General features: G+C 37.4%; 1 protein-coding gene across 1 annotated transcript in view; it reads right to left on the bottom strand.

Annotated features, from left to right (window-relative positions):
- VPS13B (vacuolar protein sorting 13 homolog B) overlaps window positions 1-22453 on the bottom strand; it is a 634327-nt gene that overhangs the window by 171933 nt on the left and 439941 nt on the right. Inside the window, exon 35 of the mRNA XM_060195774.1 lies at window positions 14443-14838. Within this exon, the coding sequence (XP_060051757.1) occupies window positions 14443-14838 (396 nt within the window). The remainder of the gene's footprint in view (window positions 1-14442; window positions 14839-22453) is intronic.

The following is a 22453-nucleotide window of genomic DNA, read 5'->3' as shown; positions in this document are numbered from 1 at the left end:
TTCCTGAGTTCCAGAGTAAGGGAGAGGGTTCCTGAGTTCCAGAGAAAAAGAAAGAGTGCTTGCGCCGCCGCAAAGAGACAGCAGAGTTCTGTTGGGTGATTAGTTTGTCTTAATTTATGAATCGTTGTTCCTGAATAAAGAAATACAGCTTCCCTGCCCAGCCGTTGTCTCCGCGTCTCTGTTACCCGCCCGTGAAGCTAGCCGGCCCGGCAAGAGCCTTCCGAATTTTAACAACACAAAGGACTATGGGGAAAGGAGAGAAGGGATGGAAGAGAGCACTAAAAAAAAAAAAAAAAAAAATCAAGGCCGGGTGGTGGTGCACCTGGTTGAGTGCATATGTTACAGTTCACAAGGACCCAGGTTTGAGCCCCTGGTCCCCTCCTAGAGGGAGGAAGCTTCACAAGTGGTGAAGCTGGGTTGCAGATGTCTCTCCCCCTCCCTCCATCACCCCATTACCTTTCAGTTTCTGGCTTTCTCTAATAAATAAATATGATAAAAAAACTAAAAAAATTTTTGAGCATTGTCAGTGTCTTGTATAGCATATTGTTTTCCATTTCATGAATTCCTATTACTTGTACTTTCTTGTTTAAAATGATATTAACCTAATAAAAAAAAAGAATAAAACTGACTATAGGAACTAAGTAAACATGTAACTGGGGTTGGATGGTGGTGCACCTGGTTGAGCTCAGGTGTTACAGTGCACAAGGATCCAGGTTCAAGCCCCTGGCCCCCACCTGCAGGGGGAAAAACTTCACAAGTGGTGAAGCAGGGCTGCAGGTATCTCTCTGTTTCCCTCTCTGTCTCCCCCTTCCTCCCAATTTCTGGTTATCTCTATCCAATACATAAACAAAGACAATTAAAAAATTAAAAAGAGAAACATGTAACTGGGGCTGGGTGGTGATGCACTTGACTGAGCACACATTACACTGCATAAGGTCCTGGTTTCAAGTACTCAATCCCCACCTGCAGGGGAAAATTTTTTTCAAGTGGTGAAGCAGGTCTGTAGGTGTCTCTCTGTCCCTCTCCCTCTCTATCTTCCTCTTCCCTCTCAATTTCTGGCTGCCTGTATCCAATAAATATATATTTTTTAAAAAAACATGTAACTTATGGAGAGAAAAGTGCTCTGCCTGGTTTCCTGTCCATTTTTCTTTTGTGCTATATACCTGCAAGGAAATTAGATGTGGTTAACTTCTGAAACTGATGCAACTAATTTCACTTGCTCCTACTGTATTTATGACCACTATGCTTGGGATACACACTGCTTGCTATGGCTTACCACTCCATAAGGAGATCCATTTATCTGTGGCAGCTCAGAAATAGTCAGCCACAAGTACTAATTACTAAGATTAAAATAGGTCCTTAGCTTTTTTTTAATTTTCAACATTTCCTGTTGCACTTTAGTTCAAGTGAAATAATAATAGAAAATAATAGAAAACATGTTAGTTCAAGTGATTTTAATCTTGGTGTAAATGAGCAGTAATAATAATAAGCAGTAATAAGGTTACGGTGATCACTTAATAATAAAGAGTCACCGCTGAATTTCACAGAGGATCACTTATAAATAGTAAACCAAGCTTCACACTTTCACCACAACATATGAAAATAATCTTTAGTACTCATGACAGAGTTAGTATTTCTCATTTATCCTTTCTTTTACTATGAGAAGTTGGCCTGTGGGACATCATCTCCTTTTGTGTGTGAGGAAACATATTCAATATGCCCATTGGGAGAAAATAAATATTATTTTGATTTATCACCAAACCCAGGGCCACAGAAAATACTCATACATTCAAAATCTGTTATAAATGGCAAACAAAAGTGAGTTAATTAAGGAATGCTATTTTTCTTCCTAATAAACTTTGCATATAAGCTAAAATTAAAAAGAGCTACCTTCTCAGCATTTGGACACTGCCAAAGGCTGAATAATAAAGCTTACTTTTCTCTGATGTGTACATACAGAAAATATGACAAAATGTTTACATTTCATTCTAAGTACATGAGTAGGTAGATAGCAGTTTGCCAAGTTATCACATTTATTTTCTACTTTTAATTCTTTAATTTTTCCAAAACCAGGAAAGCAAAGCATTAAAAATGCTACAAAAGTATATGATTTAAAATTATAATTAATTAATTAATTATTTTATGAAGGACTGGGGAATAACGAAGGATACCACACCTGCATGATACTGTCATATGATAAGGTCTCCTTGGCCCAACGATTTTTCTGTTTTTCCTTTTTTTAAAAAAAAATTGCCATCAGTATTACTGCTGGAGCTTAGTGCCTACATGATGAAACCACAGCTTCTGGTGGCCATTTTTTCAGATATATATGGAAAAAAATTTATGAATATATATGTTATTTCTTTTTATCTGATAGAATAGAGAGAAACTGAGAAGGAAAAGGGAGACAGGAGAGAAAGAGACACCTGTAGACGTGCTTCCCCAGTCATGAAGCTTCCCCCCTGCAGGGGACATTGAAGGCTCAAATCTGAAATGTTAAGGGGAATTGACCAGAGGGCTCTCAACTCCAATTCCATCAGGACCCAGGGAGAGAAGAGGAAAAAGAAAAAGGAAGGATACTTAGAAGTAATAGGTTGACTTAGGAAGGAAGAGAAGGTAGGATCAAAGAAAAAAATGGGTAAATAAATATACAGATACGTAGTTGCAGAAATAAAGGTCAACTCATATCTATGATCTTGGGAGAACTACTACAATTTCCAATGGAGGGAACGGTGGTAGAAACAGTATGGAATTATACCCCTGTATCTTATAATTTTGTAAATTAATATTAAATCACCTTTTATCCACCTTTCTTAAACAATTTACATCAACTATAGTATATTCTCAAATCTCAGATTCTCAAATTATCATGGGCACACCGTTAATTTCTAGATCTTATTTGAATTTCACCAGTCTCTCCTCTCATGCCTTTTTTCTGTTCTAAGATTCAGTCCAGGACCCCATGTTGAATTCAGCAATTTTATGTGTCCAGGTCATTTTGACCCAGCCTATAACTTCTTCCCTTTACAGATTCAACAGAATGCTTTTCTGTGTGGCTATCTCCTTATATTACTCTTTAAAAATTTTGTTTATATTTTAAATTTCAGCTCTAGAAAGCTAGTGGTAGGTATTTAATTAAATTAAATGAGGTACAGCAACATCAAGATACAATTTCAGAAATAACTGGTATGATAAATGAATGCCTCTTCTTTGCTTGCATACTGCCATACTTTGCCTTTATTTTTTTATTTTTATTTTTTTTTAACCAGAGCACTGTTCAGCTCTGGCTTATGGTGGTGCGGGGGATTGAACCTGGGACTTTGGAGCCTCAGGCATGAGAGTCTGTTTGCATAACCATTATGCCATCTACCCTCCGCCACTGCCATACACTAAATGTAAGAATTCAGTTAAAGAAATAGAAAGCTTCATAACCTTTAAAATGTTCCTTCTGAAGACTAATAAATGCAAACCACTTGTTTTGGAGAATGTTTACAAAATGCTGCCAGCCCTACATCATCAAGCTCTCCTAGTCCCTTAGGAGAAAGCCCCTACTCTTTATGAGCTGTTGGTGCAGAATGCAATCTAGATCAAGCTTCTGTATGTCATGAAAAAGAGTGCTCAATGATGACAAGTGTTAGCAAAGCATGCCCAGGTATTTTTTTTTTTATCCAGATGGAAATAATCTAAAACTACCAGAAAATCAGCAAGGTATTGGAATGCCTTTAAGAGTGAGAATGAAAAAAGTTTTCATATGTATGGTCCATCAAGAGATAACTGTAAGTGGATAGAGGATTAGCCAAAACTTTGGGTTCATAAAGAAATGATTAAAAATCTTTCCACTTTCAGTTCCACCCCAACTATATATGCTGAAACAAATAAAATTATGCCTCCTCAATCTGAAGATGGAAGTGAATCGGATCTCATGTAAATTATTCCATTCTACATTAAGACAATATATGTGGGACGACTAAAACAGTAAAATATGGGTCAAGAACAACTATAATGATGCCAATATTAGAGCCAAAAGGGAGATCAGTGCTCTTTCGCATCTATACTAAAATGCTTATCTGATGAAAGTTCAACTGGATTGTCCATCTGCTACTGCACAGCCCTTCTGTAAAGCATGGCTTCCTATGAGTAGGCTTCCAGTCTACAGCTACTCTCATGCAGTCCTCATTGGTGAGTAAAAACTTGGACCTGCAGTCCAATTCAAACTTCTTTTGCACATAAGAAAATGAGGAGTAGCACACAGTGAAAGGGAGAAAACAGCTATGAAAGAGGAAATATCTACTGAGTTGGTTATTTAAACTTGGTCCTTGTCTGGAAAAGATACTCTGAAAAATGTGTTAAGATTCAGCTCAAAGATTGTTAAGAGTCCTATTCTCCTCTCATCCTGGGTTTCATTTATTTTCTTTTTAAAAAAGAATTTATTTGTTTATTCATGAGAAAGACAGGAGGAGAGAAAGAACCAGTCAGTCATCACTCTGGTACATGTGCTGCCGGGGATCGGGGATCGAACTCACGACCCCATGCTGGGTTTCTAACTCTCACTGGCTCTAATCCTATTCTTTGGCCCTCCTTTAAATATCTGTATACCTTACTGACTGTCAGCCATCAAGTCCCAGATGCTACTATGACCCCTCCCTGGACAGATGACCACATAGTGAAGTGTCCAGAAACCTCATCTCTCCAGAGTCCCATCCCACTAGGAAAGATCAGGGACAGAACAGATCTGTCTGGGAATATGCACCCACCAGGCTACAGTCCATGTCTCAGCAAGAAGTAGTTACAGAAGACTGAAACTCCCTTCAGCACTCTAAATTATTTCTGTTCCATACTCCTAGATGGTGGAAATGTAGTCAGGGACTGAAGAGGCAGAACTCTGTGACACACCAGAATACATGCTCCCCAGACATACGAGCTTCCCATAGTACTAGAAAAAGAAATTTTGCATAAAAGAGAGTGGTAACAGGTGTGGGTGTGGCTTAAAAAAGAAATGAAAGCAGGTTTGTATACTGGTATTATGGGTGTAGTTTCTCTCTCTACACAAGTGAGCCTGTCAACACATTAGTAAGATGTACAACTAGGTGCCTAGAAACAGGTTACAGATGGTACAGAGAGAATATGAACTGGTCTCTATAAGCCAGTAGAACAGAAAAGATTTTCTGGGTACAAGAGGAGAGGAAGAAATGAAAAATCCACAGACAAAAGAATGAAGGAGAGAAAACCACAACAAGCAGTGGATTCTCACTTCCGCATTCTAGTATCTCCAGTGGAAACCAGGAATTCTGACAGGAGCCAATCGGCTCTCACCTTTATTGTCAGCACCTTGATGGACCCTGTTAGGAATCAGCTTGAAAAAAGATAAAAGGGTGGATGCTGAGGCAGAAAGGTATTTGGTCCTGGTTGGAACTGATCTGAAATCCATTCACAAGGGGGAAAAAAATCTCTACAATTCTAGAAAAACTAAACAAAAAATTACTAAAGGGTGAGGGAGTATACCTTGTCTCTTTCCCATCCAATCTACCACCATACTGGCTACTTCTATAGATATGTCAGAGTTCATCAGAAAAATTAAAGTATTGGGCTGTCAGAAAAATCATAACAGATTTTCACATAGAAAAATACAACATGATTTTTCCGAGAAGCCAGTAGTTTAGATCATGTGGCTATGCGTAAAATAAAAAAGATGATCAAGAGATCTGAGCATATATTATAAAGTGTAAGCATATAATCTTCCTTCTTATAGATGATTATTAATAAGTACATGCTTCAAAAGATTTTTTTAAGATGATTACAGTAGTTAGTTAATGTAATTACATGAGGAAACTGCCAGTGCATCTTTTTTTTTTTTTTAAAGAAGTTACATGGATGGAAAATCTGGTATAAGCTTATTCAAACAATGCCGAAAGTGAAGCAACTTGCTAAGTAGTTTGCTTCAATGATCTAAAGACTGATCTTGATTTATGTGTTCATGGTTTTTATAACTGAAAGTCTAGGAGGTATAGCTTAAAGGCCAGAAAGCAGAAGGCATGTGCTATAAGTTCCAGTCTATTTCAGACTATTCCTGGGAAAATAATTTAATCTCTACCTTAAAAAAATATTTTGCTGGGAGTTGGGTGGTAGCGCAGCGGGCTAAGCGCAGGTGGCGCCAAGCGCAAGGACTGGAATAAGGATCCCGGTTTGAGTCCCTGGCTCCCCACCTGCAGGGACGTCACTTCACAGGTGGTGAAGCAGGTCTGCAGGTGTCTATCTTTCTCACCCCCCCCCATCTTCCCCTCCTCTCTCTTTTTCTGTCTGTCCTATCCAACAAGGGCGGCATCAACACAACAATAATAACTACAACAATAAAACAACAAGGGCAACAAAAGGGAATAAATAAATAAATATTTAAAAATACATATTTTGTTGGGAGTCAGGTGGTAGCACAATGGGTTAAGTGCATGTGGCACGAAGTGCAAGGATCAGCATAAGAATCCTGGTTCCAGCCTCCAGCTCCCCACCTGCAGGGAGTCGCTTTACAATCTGTGAAGCAGGTCTGCAGGTGTCTTTCTCTCCCCCTTTGTCTTCCCCTCCTCTCTCCATTTCTCTCTGTTCCATCTAACAATGACAACATCATCATCAACAACAATAATACTACAACAATTTAAAAAACAAGGGCAACAAAAGGATAAATAAATAAATTAATTAAAAAATATATTTTGTTTATTTTATTTTTAATGAGAGAGATGTAGAAAAAAGATAGGGATAGACCAGAACACGGTTCACCTCTGGCTTGTGGTGGTGCTGGGGAGTGAACCTGAGACTGTAGCACCTTAGGAATGAAAAGTTTTTTTGCAGACCCATTATGCTGTCTTCCTAATACCTTAGTCTCCTATTAACTCAATAAGGGAGTTAGGACTGTATCTGAGGGCCTCAACCTGGGATTCACTGGTACTTAATGGAGAGATCTCATATAGTAATGGCAGTCCACAATTTATTTTCAGAATTTCAAAGAGCATAAAAGAAACTGAATTTTTCTGAGCAGAGTTGTAATAAAACTTGAAATTTTTGTTAAAGGCATATTTACTTGGCATCTTGAAGTTCCTGAGAAAAAGGTAAGCATCCTTGATAACGAAAAAAATGACTTTTAAGTTACCTTTCAGCTCTAAAATTTAATGATCAATGACCTCAGCATTCTTGTAGTATGACTGAGTTGGATGATGAAGAAAATTCAAAGTGACCAGTATTTATTCAGCACTTAATCTGTGCCAAGAAATGTGTATGGGACTAGTATACATCACCTCAACTAGTCCTCTCAACAGTCTATTGAATTAAGCATTTTTACTTTCCTTTTTGAAATGAACTATGTTGTAACTTTTACCACAGTCAACTGCCAGTAAGTAGCAGGGCTGGGATTCTGATTCTGTCTGCCTCCTTCCAGTACCACTGTTGCCTTATAAAAAGTACTGTTATTAGTTAGCTCTTAGTAATTTCATTTTTTCCAATTGCTAGCAGGGATGTGAATAAATTCTTTTCCCTTTCTCCAGCTGTCTTTCATGGCCTCAATATATTATGCCAAGATAGTCTGCAGGTTCATAGCCCAGCCAGAGAGTGAAAGAACATCTATGATGTGTCTTTAGTCACTCATCACTGACAGGGTTGCTATGCCAGAAATTCTCTTAGCAAATATTCTACTGGCTTATATGGCTAAGACGGCAATTTGCTGTGGCCACAGAAAACACTGTATGTTGTCACAAATTCAGTGGAGTTGGGAACAGAGACCTTTTACCATAGTTCCAGAGTGGAAGCTACCATAATCCTTTTCCATTTCATCTAATACTAATCAATAAGGTGTTATAATTAGTGGACTTAAGAGTTTTCTACCCCAAAAGTATTCTGCATAGTAAAAGATCTTCATGATAATAAATAGCATTTTTGTTGTTTCAATTTTCCCCCCTGTCCAAGGGCTATTTTATTACAACATTTGTATATGGAAGATTTTTATCAGTTGTCCTTTTTCTACTTCTTTCTATGTATCTAAAATCTACATTGGCTCTTTACCATACCTTTGAAACCAAGAGAAGAATGAAAAAGCAGTGGTTTTTTTTTTTTTTTTCAGACACACACTACTGAAAGCAAATAGTCACAGTTATAAAGCAGAATAAATTTGGAATTTGCTAACTAAAAACAATAGGGAAAAATAAAATAGCAGAGATAAGACCTGAAGGTGAATATGCTTGGATAGTACAACTGTTACAGGATTTTAGTTAGAAACAGAATCTTATGAAGACTTCATATTCCCTCAGAAGAACTATATTTATAGAATTAACAATTTTTTGTTGAAAAGAAAACTCCTCATTATTATATGGGAACACAAGTGAATTGTGTAAAAATACAAGATTTGTGCAATGCATGGTAAACAAAGTAATGATCTTAAACAGGCCAAATCCTTGAACTTGTCATTAATAAATGTCTATCTTGCATTCAGCTACCAAGGCTGCTGGGAGCCTGTTTTCTTCAAGTACTTCAAACACTGAAACCCAGGAACATTTATTATTTTAATCCATTACAGGCAGTGTTTGATTTAACTTTATTGGTTGTGGTGGTGGTAGTGGTTATAAGTGGGGGTATAGAAATGTTCTTTTACACATCATTTCAAAAGGCCTTAATTATATTTTATAGTTTGGGCCAGGAATTCTGCTTTTTTTTTTTGCTTTTTTTTTGTTGTTTTTTTTGTTTAACAAGGTTCAAGTTAAGTTCAGGACAGTGATGAATCAAAAGGAAAAGTCAAAGATGGTTATCTCCCTGAGATGAGCTCATCTCCCTCTATGAAAGGCCAGACAGGTACATCATACGCTTACTACACATGAGAGTGCTCTGATATTCTGACTTGGTTGTTTATTAGGTGATTTTTAAATTGCATGAAGCCTGAAAATTAACACAGCAGAAATCTAATTCAGTGGTTATCTACTCATTTCTAAAGTTACTGTCTTTACATTTTAAAGGTTTCCCATTGGAATTCAAAATTGCCACAGTAACCACCAAATAACAGTGAAACAATAAATGTACAAGAACCATAACCAATCAAACAATAGATATTTTTAAAAATTAAAATCCATAAGACTTTTATCACATTACATTGTAAATATCCCAAGTGAAAGATATAGAAGTTGGCGGAGAATAATTTGGTTAAGCAATAGAGTAAGGGACTATATAGACATGCCTGAACACCACATGTCTACTAATGTTTTTGTATATGTATCATTCCGACTTTCCTTCCATTTCTTTTTGGAGGTGTAAAGAAGTTTATTTCTTAGATAGTAGTAGTAATACTGCTTGTTATTCTTCAAAGTTCTAATAACATGTCATGATGGAAATACAGAAAGGCTATGAAATTTCTTTTCCAACTGCATATGACTTCTAACAATAGGTCAAGAGAATTACTTGTCAGGAGAGTATCTTAAACATTTGTGGTGTTTACTTCCCACTTTATTACAGAACTAATATAGGGCATTATTTTGAAAACAGCTATAAGAATGTTACTTATTCCACTTATTTTCCATTCAATTTCTAGAATACACCCCCCTGCCCCCCGCAAAGTGTCAATGGTCTACCAGTACTGGCAAAAGAATAGCACTGTTGATAAAAACAAACAAACAAACAACAACAACAAAAAACCCTGGTAAACTGTAGTTAAATTTAGAGAGAGAAAAAAAAAGGAGGACATGTCAGTTGATCAGTAGCAACTTTGAACCTTGTTATAAAGTGATAGGAAGGAATCTGACCAAGATTAATTGTGGTACTCAGCTCTGGGATGAGGGGTGTCATGTTACATGGACTCTAGGCCATCTGTTCTGCTTGCCTACATTTTACTTCTGCAAAACTATAAACACACCTCTACCTCAGGGACTATAGAAAGGCATTAGAATTCTTCTGCTATTCATTATCACAAGATTCAGTAACTCATTTCATTGTCAAGATAATACCCTTTAACTCTTTCTTTTGCACTTGCTGGGTATGCCAAAATGACAAATAAAATCCCAGATGTTACAGACTCAAATAAGGTCTCTACCTTTCATGAGTGTTGGGCTTAAGCTACTTGAAACAGAGTGTCAAAAATGACAGGACCCTGGTGCCCACACCCAATATTCATTAAGGTTAGCTAGTGATTTGTATAGCTGTCTACAGGTTGTATTTCTACTTCAGTCCTTTATGGCAGTTTAAAAGTTAAGCTTGTCCTCTGGCTTTCACTGTTAAAAGAATTCATTTCCTATTGTTCAGATGTGGGTAAGAGATGTTATTTCTTTCTAAAAGTAATGAAAGTCTTTGGGGTGTTGTAAATGGCTTGCTATTGCAAGATATTATTTAAGGTAGTCACATCGAACTTAATACTTTATTTCCCTTAGGTTTACTTGCATCTCTTCAGCAGTCAATGGCTATGACAAAACCTTAAGAGATTGTCCTCTAGAGGTCTATAATAGTTAATTATGGAATGGAAAGCTGGAGCTATACTTTGCATCAATTAATGACCTGGTTTCACTTTTCAGTATATGAAAAGGAATTTTAGGTTCTTTACATTTTACTAAGCCTAAATTCCGTGAACATGAGAAGAGGCATGTGTGTATGTGAAGAATAATGTGGTTATGCTTTCTTTCTCTTTACTTTGTTTATACAGAAAGATAAGTACATCTGGATGACAGAGGCTGGACTAGTGAAAGTTATTTAAACCACAGCTTTTTGACTAGGAGGAGTTCAATTCACTGCTTTCCGCATGGATGAAAAGTTCCCTAGGTCCCTATGGAAAGGGGAGCCTTTCAATTTTTTCCCAACTCTGATCAAAGTGCCAAGTAAGATGGTCTCACTGAGGTTCCTCCCCTGACCCTCCGTGTCACCTAATTTGTTCATATCCTGTTTTCCTTTCTTTTTTTAAATCTGTATGGAAGTTGGTCATCTAACTGCCCCTAAGAAAGAACAAGGCTGCCAAAAGGATAGCTATTTCACAGCCTGAACTGTGTATCATGTTTGTTGAAAGCTAAGGGCTACTGCCCTAATACTGCAATAATTTATTCTGACAAAGGAAGCTAAAGTCTCTAGCTCACTCCCCACCCTACCTGTGGAAAGTGCTATACTGCTAGTTCAGAATTTATAGCTACATACTTATGGTTTCTGCAAAACTACATATTTCAAACAGAAAAAAAAAGATGGTGCTATATGTGTAGGGGACTGGGGATAGGGGTTGTTTTTAAAAAAGAATATACTATACAGAATAGGATGGGGTCAATAGACAGTAAAATAAATATCTGTCCTAAAATGTTTCATAAAATAACATACAATTTCCAAATGAGATTCACGTTATTAAAAACATAATGATGCACAAGTAGAACCTGAACTGAAATTGCCATATTGTAAAAGACTCTGGGTGGGTTGGGGGGGGGGGGAGAGAATACAGGTCTAAGAAGGATGACAAAGGACCTAGTGGAGGTTTATATTGTTATATGGAAAACTGGGAAATGTTATGCATGTACAAACTATTGTACTTATTGTCAAATGTAAAACGTTAATTCTCCAATAAAGAAACTAAAAAAAACAAAACATAATGATGTTTTTTTAATTTTTTTAAAAAAATATTATAGGCCAATTTAAAAAACACAAGCATGAAATCTACTAAAATCATAATCTTAGGGCTATTTTTCTTTTTTTTTTTTTTTTTGCCTCCAGGGTTATTACTGGGGCTTGTTGCCTGCACTATGAGTCCTCTGGAGGCTGTTTATTTACCTTTTTGTTGCCCTTGTTGTTTATCATTGTTGTGGTTATTATTGTTATTGCTGTCATTGTTGGATAGGACAGACAGAAATGGAGAAAGGAGGGGAAGACAGAGAGGGGGAAAAGACAGACAAATGCAGACCTGCTTCACTGCTTGTGAAGCGAACTCCCTGCAGGTGGGGAATCAGGGCTCGAACTGGGATCCTTACACCAGTCCTTCCTTGTACTTGGCGCCATGTGCACTTAACCCGCTGCACTACCACCGGGTCCCCTTAGGGCTATTTTTCTAAAGACATATGAAAGGATATAAGTATTCTAGCAGAAATATGAGTTAGGTTATTACCAGTCACAGTTGCATCAGCATATGCAGAGTGAAACAAACAAAATCAAGTCCTTTGAAACTTTCATATATTAAGGTTACAGAAGAGAACAGGAGGCTAAGAACTCAGTTGTTTATAAGGAGAAACTACCCATTTTATTTGATTTAAATTATGAACATGTCAATTAATAATTCACTGATATTTAGTTGTAAAAACTAGTAAATGAACATAAAAGCATTTCAGTTTTGAAGGTGCTCACAATGTCCTGGGAAGAAAATTAGCTTTTTGCCTTTTTATTATCCGCTGCTCCTATGCAATTAAAAAATATAAGATGATTCTATTTTAGAAATATAGTCACTAGTTGTACTTGAATTATTTCTGTACCTGTCAGGAGCGAGGAAATATGCCTACAACACATTCACAACTATATTTTTCTAAGTGCTACTTAGAACATAAGATTCCTCGAGCATTACAAATTTATTTCAGCTCCTAAATTAAAACTCATCTGGAAAGGACTGTTTTTGCCCTGTTTATATAACATTGTCACATAAAGAGTGTTAAAAAAATATTCCGCTAAAAATAGCTTGCGTAAGTTAGGGATTAGAGTAGTTTCTGCTTCTATAATTGTTCCTTTGTAGTTTTTTCCATGATGTTTTTTGCAGTGTTTTTGACTGTGTTTATTAAAGTCAGCACATCAAAAAGGATCAAAGAGAAAGTGAGTGAGAACGAAAGAAACCCCAAATGTGTTGTCTCATTGGGGAGTTATGCATATTTGCATAAACAAGTGCAAATTGTTGAGGTTTTAATGAAAATTTTCTACAATTATTTTATCTTAAGTCATTCTATACAATAACATCTGTATAGCAGATGGCTATACTGTACCAAGGCAATGCTCCTTTTTCTTTCTCTGTTTAATAGTACATCTTAGACGACTACTTTTGTCACTGTGCTCAATTTGGTGCAGAAAATAATTTGAAAAGTGCAGCTGCTGCAGATGGTCACAACAGTTACATAAACTATAAAATCAAAGACACAGTTAAGTATCTCTGAATTAGAGGCAAACTATAAAAATCTGACATTGACTCTGTTGAACTCAAAGATACACTACAAAGTATTTTGGTTGGATGCACAAAGATGTCACTTGAGAACTAAGAGAAAAATATGCAGGAGGATTTTCTTGGGAGGAGATACTTTTACCACATACAAAAATGCACACATACACATTCGCATAAGATTTCGTGCAAGACATAAAGTATTGATTTTAAGACATCTGACTATATAATGGAGTTAACATTCATCAAGCTTAAATTATTCTGTTCTTCAACTAGTGAACTTAATGCCAGTTAATTACTTTTTTCATAAGTAATCTATTTGCAAAGAGTTTCAGGCTTTATTTTATTCCCACACTGTCCCTTTAGCTCCGATTCTTCCCAATGGATTCGAGTAGAAATCAGTTTTCCCTTTTGTTACTGGTACTTTCAAAGTAAGATTTTTGACATTGCTTCTGCAGTTTTACAGTAGCAATACCGTGATTGAAAGCTATTTTCCACCTATTCCTTCCTCCTCTTGTCTTTACATTCCTTTTACCATACTTTTTGATTCAAGTCTGAAAAAGCACGCAAAAATTCAGCCATGGTTACAGAAGAAGAAAATGAAGACATCACTACCCAGTAATTTCTCACCTCTTGACCTGTCATCGATGTTCAATTTGTTACGACTATGCCTCCTTGCTAGTTAGACACAGAAGCACAGTCTTTCCTTGTCAGGTGTTGCTACCTGATAACCTTCAAGGGCACTATCCTTGAACAGCTGAATTTTGCTTCCATTATAATTCTGTGCAGCAAACTGCCACCATAGCAATCTTTCTTATTTAAATAAATTGTTACCAGTGACTTAATATAGTACACTGAGGTTGCCTACTATAGGACTGCTGGAACGCAGATTTCTGGGCTCCATGCCCAGAGCTGCTTATTCAGTAGGGTCTGAGGATTTGCATTTTTACCAGGTTAGCAGGCGATCCTGATGCTGTGGTTCTGAGCCCATACTTGGATAACCAGTACTCTGGTCGTTCACGAACTTAACATTCCATTGTCCCACTATAGTCATGTTAGGTAAAAGGAAATTTAGGAAGAAACAACATGGGAGACATAAGTAAAAATATGCATGAAGAGGTGTAAAGTAACAGTATTAGGCATTAAAACACATTCAAAGGATGTGTTATACAACTACATTTAAAATAAAGTCACAAACCAGAAATGTCCCATTTCTAGTTACCCTTAAAACTGAACTGCTGCATAATATAAAGTTTCAAAACTATGCATTTTCAGATGTTAGTAAGTCGAACTGTCAAGCCTCTCCCCCTTTCTCCATGACTCACCAGGTACTTTCTGTGTTGCTTTCACATTAAGACACCCGTCGAGGGCTGATAAAGATGCTAGCAGGCACGGTTTGCTAGGATGGGGGACAGTTTCTATGGAGACCACAATCTGCGTAGTATGAACAGAAATTTTTTGAAAGCAGGAAACAGTTTTCCACAAGTTCTCTTGACATGGAATCTTGTGTGCTCCATCACCATGAATGTTAGGTTTAAACAACTTTCTGCGGTAACTCTTGGAAGCTAAAAGCTCATCTTTATTCAGTGCTCCATCAGGCTGGGCTGAAGTTTCTTTGTTGTTTGTAGTTTTTATCTTCTTTAAAAAATGGTTTATTTGATCAAGTTTGGTAAAACTCAGGTTTGCCTTAAATGGTTTTGATATATCCAAGTTGATGTCTGCTGTCGAATTGAAAAAACAATGATAAAATTAGTGAAGCTTTCTTATTGACTCTAAGTTTCTCTTTCCTGTCATTCTCCCAGTTAAATTTCCCCAAACCATGTTGTAGATTCATTAGGATGCCAGATGTTATATATCTTTTACTCATCACCTAACATTTTTCCCCATGTAGTTACTCACAGGAACACTTTCCCTAGACTACATACATGCCTACGCTCCTGTTTCAATCCATGTGACTTTTGATGGAGTGAGGCCACACATGTGCCACTTCTGCTCTCCTAATTCAAGGCAAAAATGAGCAGCTTTTGAAGTTTGTTACTAGAACTGGCAAAAAAAACTCTGGGTCAAGGTGGTGACTCAGTGGTAGAATGCAAGTACAAGTTGTGTAAGAACTCTGTGTTAAGTCTCAGAGTTCTACTCTCAGCACTGCATAAAAAAAAAAAAGCAAGACAAATGGAACAACACAGATGGCAGAGAAGTGTCTTTGTCACTTTCTCAACCTCTCACTTAAAATGAGAAAGAAAAGGCATTTATCCAGCATAAGACTTGCCACAAATACTTATAGAATGACTACTCATCCAATTGGCTGATGTAAACTCCCCATCAAATCTCTGGTCAAATGTATACAGAAACTATGTATATCCGCCTTTCTGATCTGCTGAAAACCCAGAGGAGAGCCTACACTTTCTCCTCTACATTCTAGACTAATAACATTTCAAATATCTTGTCCAGTGTAACATGGGTAAACACAAGACTTCTTAAACCTATAGTCCATTTTATACGTAGCATGTTTGTCACTCAGTTATTTGCATTAAAAAGAACTAGTCCTGGGGGTCGGGCAGTGGCGCAGTGGGTTAAGCGCATGTGGCGCAAAGCGCAGGAACCGGCGTAAGGATCCCGGTTTGAGCCCCCGGCTCCCCACCTGCAGGGGAGTCGCTTCACAGGCGGTGAAGCAGGTCTGCAGGTGTCTATCTTTCTCTCCCCTTCTCTGTCTTCCCCTCCTCTGTCCATTTCTCTCTGTCCTATCCAACAACGAATTGCGTCAACAAGGGCAATAATAATAACCACAATGAAGCTACAACAAGGGCAACAAAAGGGGGAAAAAAAAATGGCCTCCAGGAGCGGTGGATTCATGGTGCAGGCACCGAGCCCAGCAATAACCCTGGAGGAGGGGGAAAAAAAAAAAGAACTAGTCCTATTATGTTTCTGCCATATTTAACTTATTCCTATTTTTAGTACCTATAAGACTTAAGACTAGATGTATTGCGAAAGCATAATGTGTAATACATCATTATATATATTTTATATTTTGCTTGGTGCAGTGTGGTTCTCATATAAGTTCAAAAATGTTTGCACAATTAAAATGAATAAGTGCCTTTTTATTGGAACCTGAGAATCTAATATAAGAATATATCCCAAAGAAAGCTAAGGAGCAAAGTAATTAAGTAGATAGTTAATATTCTATGTCTCTCCTCATCTTTCCCACCTTCTACACATGTGTGTATGCTTGGGCTTTCTCCTAGTTAGCCAGGCACCCTCTGAGTTTCAGTTTTTTAAAGTGTGAAGTCCCTGAGTTTCTTTAATCAAACTTAAAAAACAAACAAACAAACAACAACAACAACAAAATCCCTTCACAATTCCTCCTTATAGTTACTTGTTCATTGGAAAGGGTCAGGCATTTGAGTCACTCTTCTGCAATGCTATAATGTTCCCTGTTCTATGTACATGTTTTCAGAATATTTATTTCTTTAGTCATGAGTGTACATGTTGTTGGGGATTGATGGTGGGACCTTATGCAAGCAAGTCCTGTGCTTTACCAGTGAACCACCTCCTGGGGCCAGGCAGTGGAACACCTGGTTAAGTGCTCACATGACAGTGCAGAAGGACCCAGGTTCAAGCCCCTGGTCCCCACCTGCAGGGTGAAAGCTTCACGAGTAATGAAGCAGGGCTGTAGGTGTCTCTATTTCCCCCTTCCCTCTCAATTTCTCTCTGTCTCTGTCCAATAGTAAATATATTTAAAAATATTAGAAAGAGAGGAAGAAAGAAAGAAAGGAAAAGAAAGGAAGGAAGAAAGAGCCAGTAAACTACCTCCCTGACAACAAAAGTTGATTTAATTACTAGAGAGAAAGAGAAAATTAGAACACCAATCAGCTATATGCAGTGCCAGGGACTGACCTCAGGACCCTTCCTGTGCTCTACCATTGAGCCACCTCCCAGGAAGTTTTTCATATGTGCGTGTGTGTGTGTGCGTGTGCGTGTGTATGTATATACTTTTTTAAAAAAATAAGAAAGGACTCTGTACCTGAAAAGACTTTTTAAAAAAAAATCTTACTGACATAACCCACATACACCATCTTTAAAAACATAAAAATTGTGCCTGTGTGTTAAAGACTACTGTAAACCATTAACTCCTCAATAAAAAACATAGATAAAGGCCATTGCATCGTGAAGGGCAAGTGAAGAGCCCACTTGCATAATGTGCTGCTTTGCCATGTGTGTGACACAGGCTTGAGTCCAGCCCCCACCACACTGAAGGAAGCTTTGGTGCTGTGGACACTTATAGCTTCAATAAAGAAATAAACATCTTAAAATACAATTTTGATACACTCAAAACAAAAACATTTAGATGTCTGGGAATTAGAGTGCTATGTAAATATTTAACAGTACAGCTCCAAAATAAGTATACATTGTTTCTTTTAATTATTTAATTTTAAAAATTATCTTTATGTATTTATTGGATAGAGACACTCAGAAATCGAGAGGGTTAGAGAGAGAGAGAGAGACCTGCAGCACTGCTTCACCACTTGTGAAGCTTTCTCTCTGCAGGTGGGGACTGGGGGCTCGAACCTGAGTCCTTGTGCACTGTAACGTGTGTGCTCAACCAGGTGCGCCACTACCTGGCCCCTAAAATACATTGTTTCTAACTAATTGACTAACTTTATAGCTAGCATTTTTATTAGACTTGGTTACTATAAATTATTATACTGATTTACCACTGGCTATTATATCAATGTTGGTAGTTTAGCTTTACACCTCTATACTTGTATGACCCTATGTAACCCTATTAAATTTTTTATTGAAGTGACACTGCATTAAAATATTATATAGGTTTCAGGTTTGATTTATGGACTTCATAACTAGAAGCTTTTCTCTGTAAAAATAATGTTCAGAGAATGAAAAGGAACGCTGTATATTGCAAGAGGATACTGCAGATCACTTAACTGACAAAAATTTTATCCAGAATATACAAATAACTCCTGAAATACAAAGAAATAAATAGCCTAGTTAGGCAAAAAGACTAACTTAATCTTTTAACCAAAAATGAAATCTGAATGGCAGGTAAGCACATATAAATATACTAAATATTATTATTCTATACAAAAGTATAATTTAATAAGATGATATAAACCTGTATTAGAATGGCTACAGGGAAGAATACTGACAATAGTAATAGAGAAGTATACATTATACAATATTTCTAATTATTTAAATTTATGTGTTTCTTTTTAAAACTGAAATGTGAAGTTCAATTTAATTAAATTTATTTCATTTACTTTAGTGGAAAATACAAAGATACACAGAGAGAGGGGTACTGCTCAGCTCTGGATTATGGTGGTGCTAAGGACTGAACCTAGGATTTCAGAGCCTCAGGCATGAAAATCATTTTGCATAACCATTATTCTATCCCCTAGCCCCTCAAATGTGAAATTTTAATGTTAAGTTGTTAGAGGCACTTGTTTCTGGATGACCCTTTCAGACCAGTGCACTGGTAAAGGAAGGGTCTTGGTAGGACACTCTGGTCATTTATTTACTATTTTTCCCGCGGGATGAGCACAGAAAATGTTGTGTATGCATAAAAATTTTACTCTTTGAGTAATCTTAATTTAGAACTGTCAATACATTCTCTAATGATAACAGTTTGGAGAAACAACAACAGTTTGGAGAAATTCAAAAATTTATTATAGTTGTGACAGAAACACACAACAGGTACTGTTAACTTTTTATAAGAAACAAAGTGATGTTTAAACATTTTCATCATTTATCTTTAATTTTTTGGTATGTTTTTGTGTGTGTTGTGCAGCCTCTGTGCATGGTATCTCCTAGGTGGCCACAGTTTCTCACTGTTGCTTGACCCCCTCCAGGTCCCCATCATGTTTCTTGAAAAACCTATCTTGTTTTATGTGTAATGGAGGGGCTGGGCAATCCCATTTCAGGTATATGAACAGTACTATATAAACAAGAGTCCTCAAAACAGCTGAAATGAGTTTATCCATTAATGTGAAGAATTCCTTTCAAAGCAATGGTTCATCAAAAGAAAAGAAATATGAAAGAATAAAAATCATCAAAAGTGATGTATAAAGTCTTACAGTGTGCAAGGACCCAAGTTCAAGTCCCTGGTCCCTACCTGCAGGGAGAAAACTTCAGGGCTATAGGTGTCTGTCTCTTTCTCTATTTCCCCCATCCCCTCTCAATTTCTCTCTGTCTCTAGCCAATAATTACTAAATAAATAAAAATATTAAAACAAACAGAAAAAATAAAGTCCATCAGTGAATACACATGCAGAAATGCTCTGCTCCACTTATCATTAGAGAAATGAAAATTAAAACCATACTGAGATTCCACTTCACACCTGTGAGAATGGTCTCCATCAATAAAATAAGAAAACATTAAATACTGGCAAAGATGTGGAAAGAAAAGAAAGAACTCTGTACACTGCCTGTGGGAATGCCAACCGATGCAGCCATTACGAAGGGCAGTGTGGAGAACCCTTCAACAAATACAAATGGAAATACCTAGGACCCTGCATGATCACTCCTAGGCATTTATCCAAGAGACATGAACACAGTAATTTGAAAGGACATAAGCACTCCCAAGTTCATAGCTGCATTATTCACAATAGCCAAAATATGAAAGCTACTTAGCAATTTAAAAAGATGAAATTGTATCATTTGGGACAAAATGGATGGAACTGGAGATGATTATGCTTAGTGAAGTAAGGAAGTGAAGCACAACCACTGGATAGCTCCACTCAGATGCAGAATATAATCAAAGCACAGGAATTGAAAAGTAGAAAAAAAAAGTCAACTTATCTCTAAGACCCTGGGAGAACTACGGTTTCGGGGAACTGGAGAGTCGTAGGGACATAAAACACTGGTAGTGAAACTATCACTCTATTATCATACAATCTTGGAAGTCACTACTAAATCACTAATAAAAAAGTAAAGTTAATCATGAGTGTGACTCTTTCAATTAAAATCAGCAAGTCATTGCTAGAATTAATAATTCATCAGATCTGTACCATTATTTTTATTATGTAGTATCTCCAGACTTTCATACCCATGAACTAGTCAAATCCATTTTCAGGGTAGAAACTTAGTGCTAGTTAGATAGCTCACCTGGAAGTGTGTCTGCTTCACCATGTGCCAAGGCCCCAGTACAGAACATGGGAGTGCCATGACACTGGTAGACACTTCAGTGCTGTGGTGTCTCCCTTTCTCTTCTAGTTTTTTTTTAAACTTTATAATTTTATTTGATAGGACAGTATAAAGAAGGGAAGAGAGACAGAGAGACACTTGCAGCTTCACACTGCTTCACCACTCATGAAGCTTTCCTCCTGCAACTGGGGACTGGACCAGGGGCTTGAACCTGGGTCCTTGTGCATGGTAACTCCCACATGCACTTAACCAGGTGTACCACTGCCTGGCCCCTTCTCTCTCTCTTTCTCTGGTTTTCTGTTTGAACATGTTGGCTTCAAATGCTGAAGCCCCGGAGATAACAACAACAAAAAATTGAATGAATAAACGAATGAATGAACGAACGAATGAATGAATGTGTGAGATAAAATCAGTACCCTTTATTGCAAATATTTCCAACTTTGTAATAACTATTTTTAAAAATAGGAAAATTCTGCAATATAAACTTTGGCATTTTAAACATATAAATTGAGCAATGTACAAATATTTGTTTAAAGACAGTAACACAGAGGCAGAGAAAGACAGTCAAAGAGACCACAGCGCCAAAGTTTCTTTTAATGTGGTGGTAGAAGCCTGCGTTTTGCACATGGTAAAGGAGTACATTATCCAAGTGTCCTGTTTCGCTAGCACAGCTATATACTCTTAAAAAATTGATTAAAAAAGTTCACACAACCCTCTATCAACACCCATACAGCCCTTTTACCTGTTTCTCCCACTTGTTTCACCATTTTGATGTCAGCAATTAATAGCACATCAGACAAAAGGTTAATAACCACAATACAGAAACAGCTTATTAAACTCAGCCATAAAAAAAAAAAAAAAGTCAGGCGGTAGCGCAGCGGGTTAAGCGCACGTGGTACAAAGCACAAAGATAGGTGTAAGGATCCCACTTTGAGCCCCCGGCTCCCCATCTGCAGGGGAGTTGCTTCACGAGTAGTGAAACAGGTCTGCAGTGTCTTATCTTTCTCTCCCCCTGTCTGTCTTCCCCTGCTCTTTCCATTTCTCTCTGTCCTATCCAACAACAACGATGACATCAGTAATAATAATGACTACAACAATAAAACAACAAGGGCAACAAAAGGGAATAAATAAATAAATATTTAAAAATAGAAAGGAAACCCCATCCAAAAATGCAGAGAAGATACAATTTGCCAAAGAGATCAAAACAGACACGAGATACCAACAGAGATATCAAAAAATGCTCTAAATCACTGATTATCAGAAAAATGCAAATAAAGACAACAATGAGACAGCACCACATCACTCTTGTGAATGTCATACATCACAAAGGACAGTAACAACAAATGTTGGAGAGGTTGTGAGAGTAAAGGAACCCTGTTGCACTACTGGTGGGAATATAAATTCACTCAAGCCCCGTGGAGATCAGTCTGAAAACTCTCAGAAGGCTAGAAATGGACCTACCCTATGACTGGCATTCCTCTCATAGGGATATATCCTAAACAAACAAACAAACAAACAAACAAACAAACCTATCTAAAGAGATCTGAACACACCTATGTTCTTAGCAACACCATTTGTAATAGCCTAAATTTGGAAGTAACCCAGGGATCCAACAACAGATGAGTGGCTAAGAAAGTTGTGTCAGATATACACAATGGAATACTACTCAGCGATAAAGACTGATGAACTCACCTTCTTTACCTCATCTTGGATCAAGGCTGAAGGAATCAAGTTACGTGAGTTAAGTCAGAAAGAGGAGGATATATATGGGCTGATCTCATTTATGTCCAGAACTTAAGAAACAAGAACAGAAAGGGAAAACACAAAGTAAAACTTAGATTAGGTATTGCACAAAAGTGAAAGACTCTGGGGAAAGAAAGAGTGAGGGGCTGGAGGAGGGGAGCCTTTCAGGACCTGGTACAAGAAGATGGACCTAATTTGGGGTGAGAGTGTTTTAAAAACACCTATCTCTGGCGGTAGTGCATGTTAAATGCATGTGGCGCAAAGCGCAAGGACCAGCATAAGGACTGTTCAAGTCCCCAGCTCCCCACCTGCAGGGGAGTCGCTTCACAAGCGGTGAGGCAGGACTGCAGGTGTCTATCTTTCTCTACCCCTCTCTGTCTTCCCCTCATCTCTCCATTTCTCTCTGTCCTATCCAACAACAACATCAATAACAACAACA

This window comes from Erinaceus europaeus, chromosome 8 (assembly GCF_950295315.1).
Source record: "Erinaceus europaeus chromosome 8, mEriEur2.1, whole genome shotgun sequence".
Classification (NCBI taxonomy): Eukaryota; Metazoa; Chordata; class Mammalia; order Eulipotyphla; family Erinaceidae; genus Erinaceus; species Erinaceus europaeus.
Note: the sequence above shows the minus strand (reverse complement) of the source record. Positions and strands in the feature narration are given on the sequence as shown.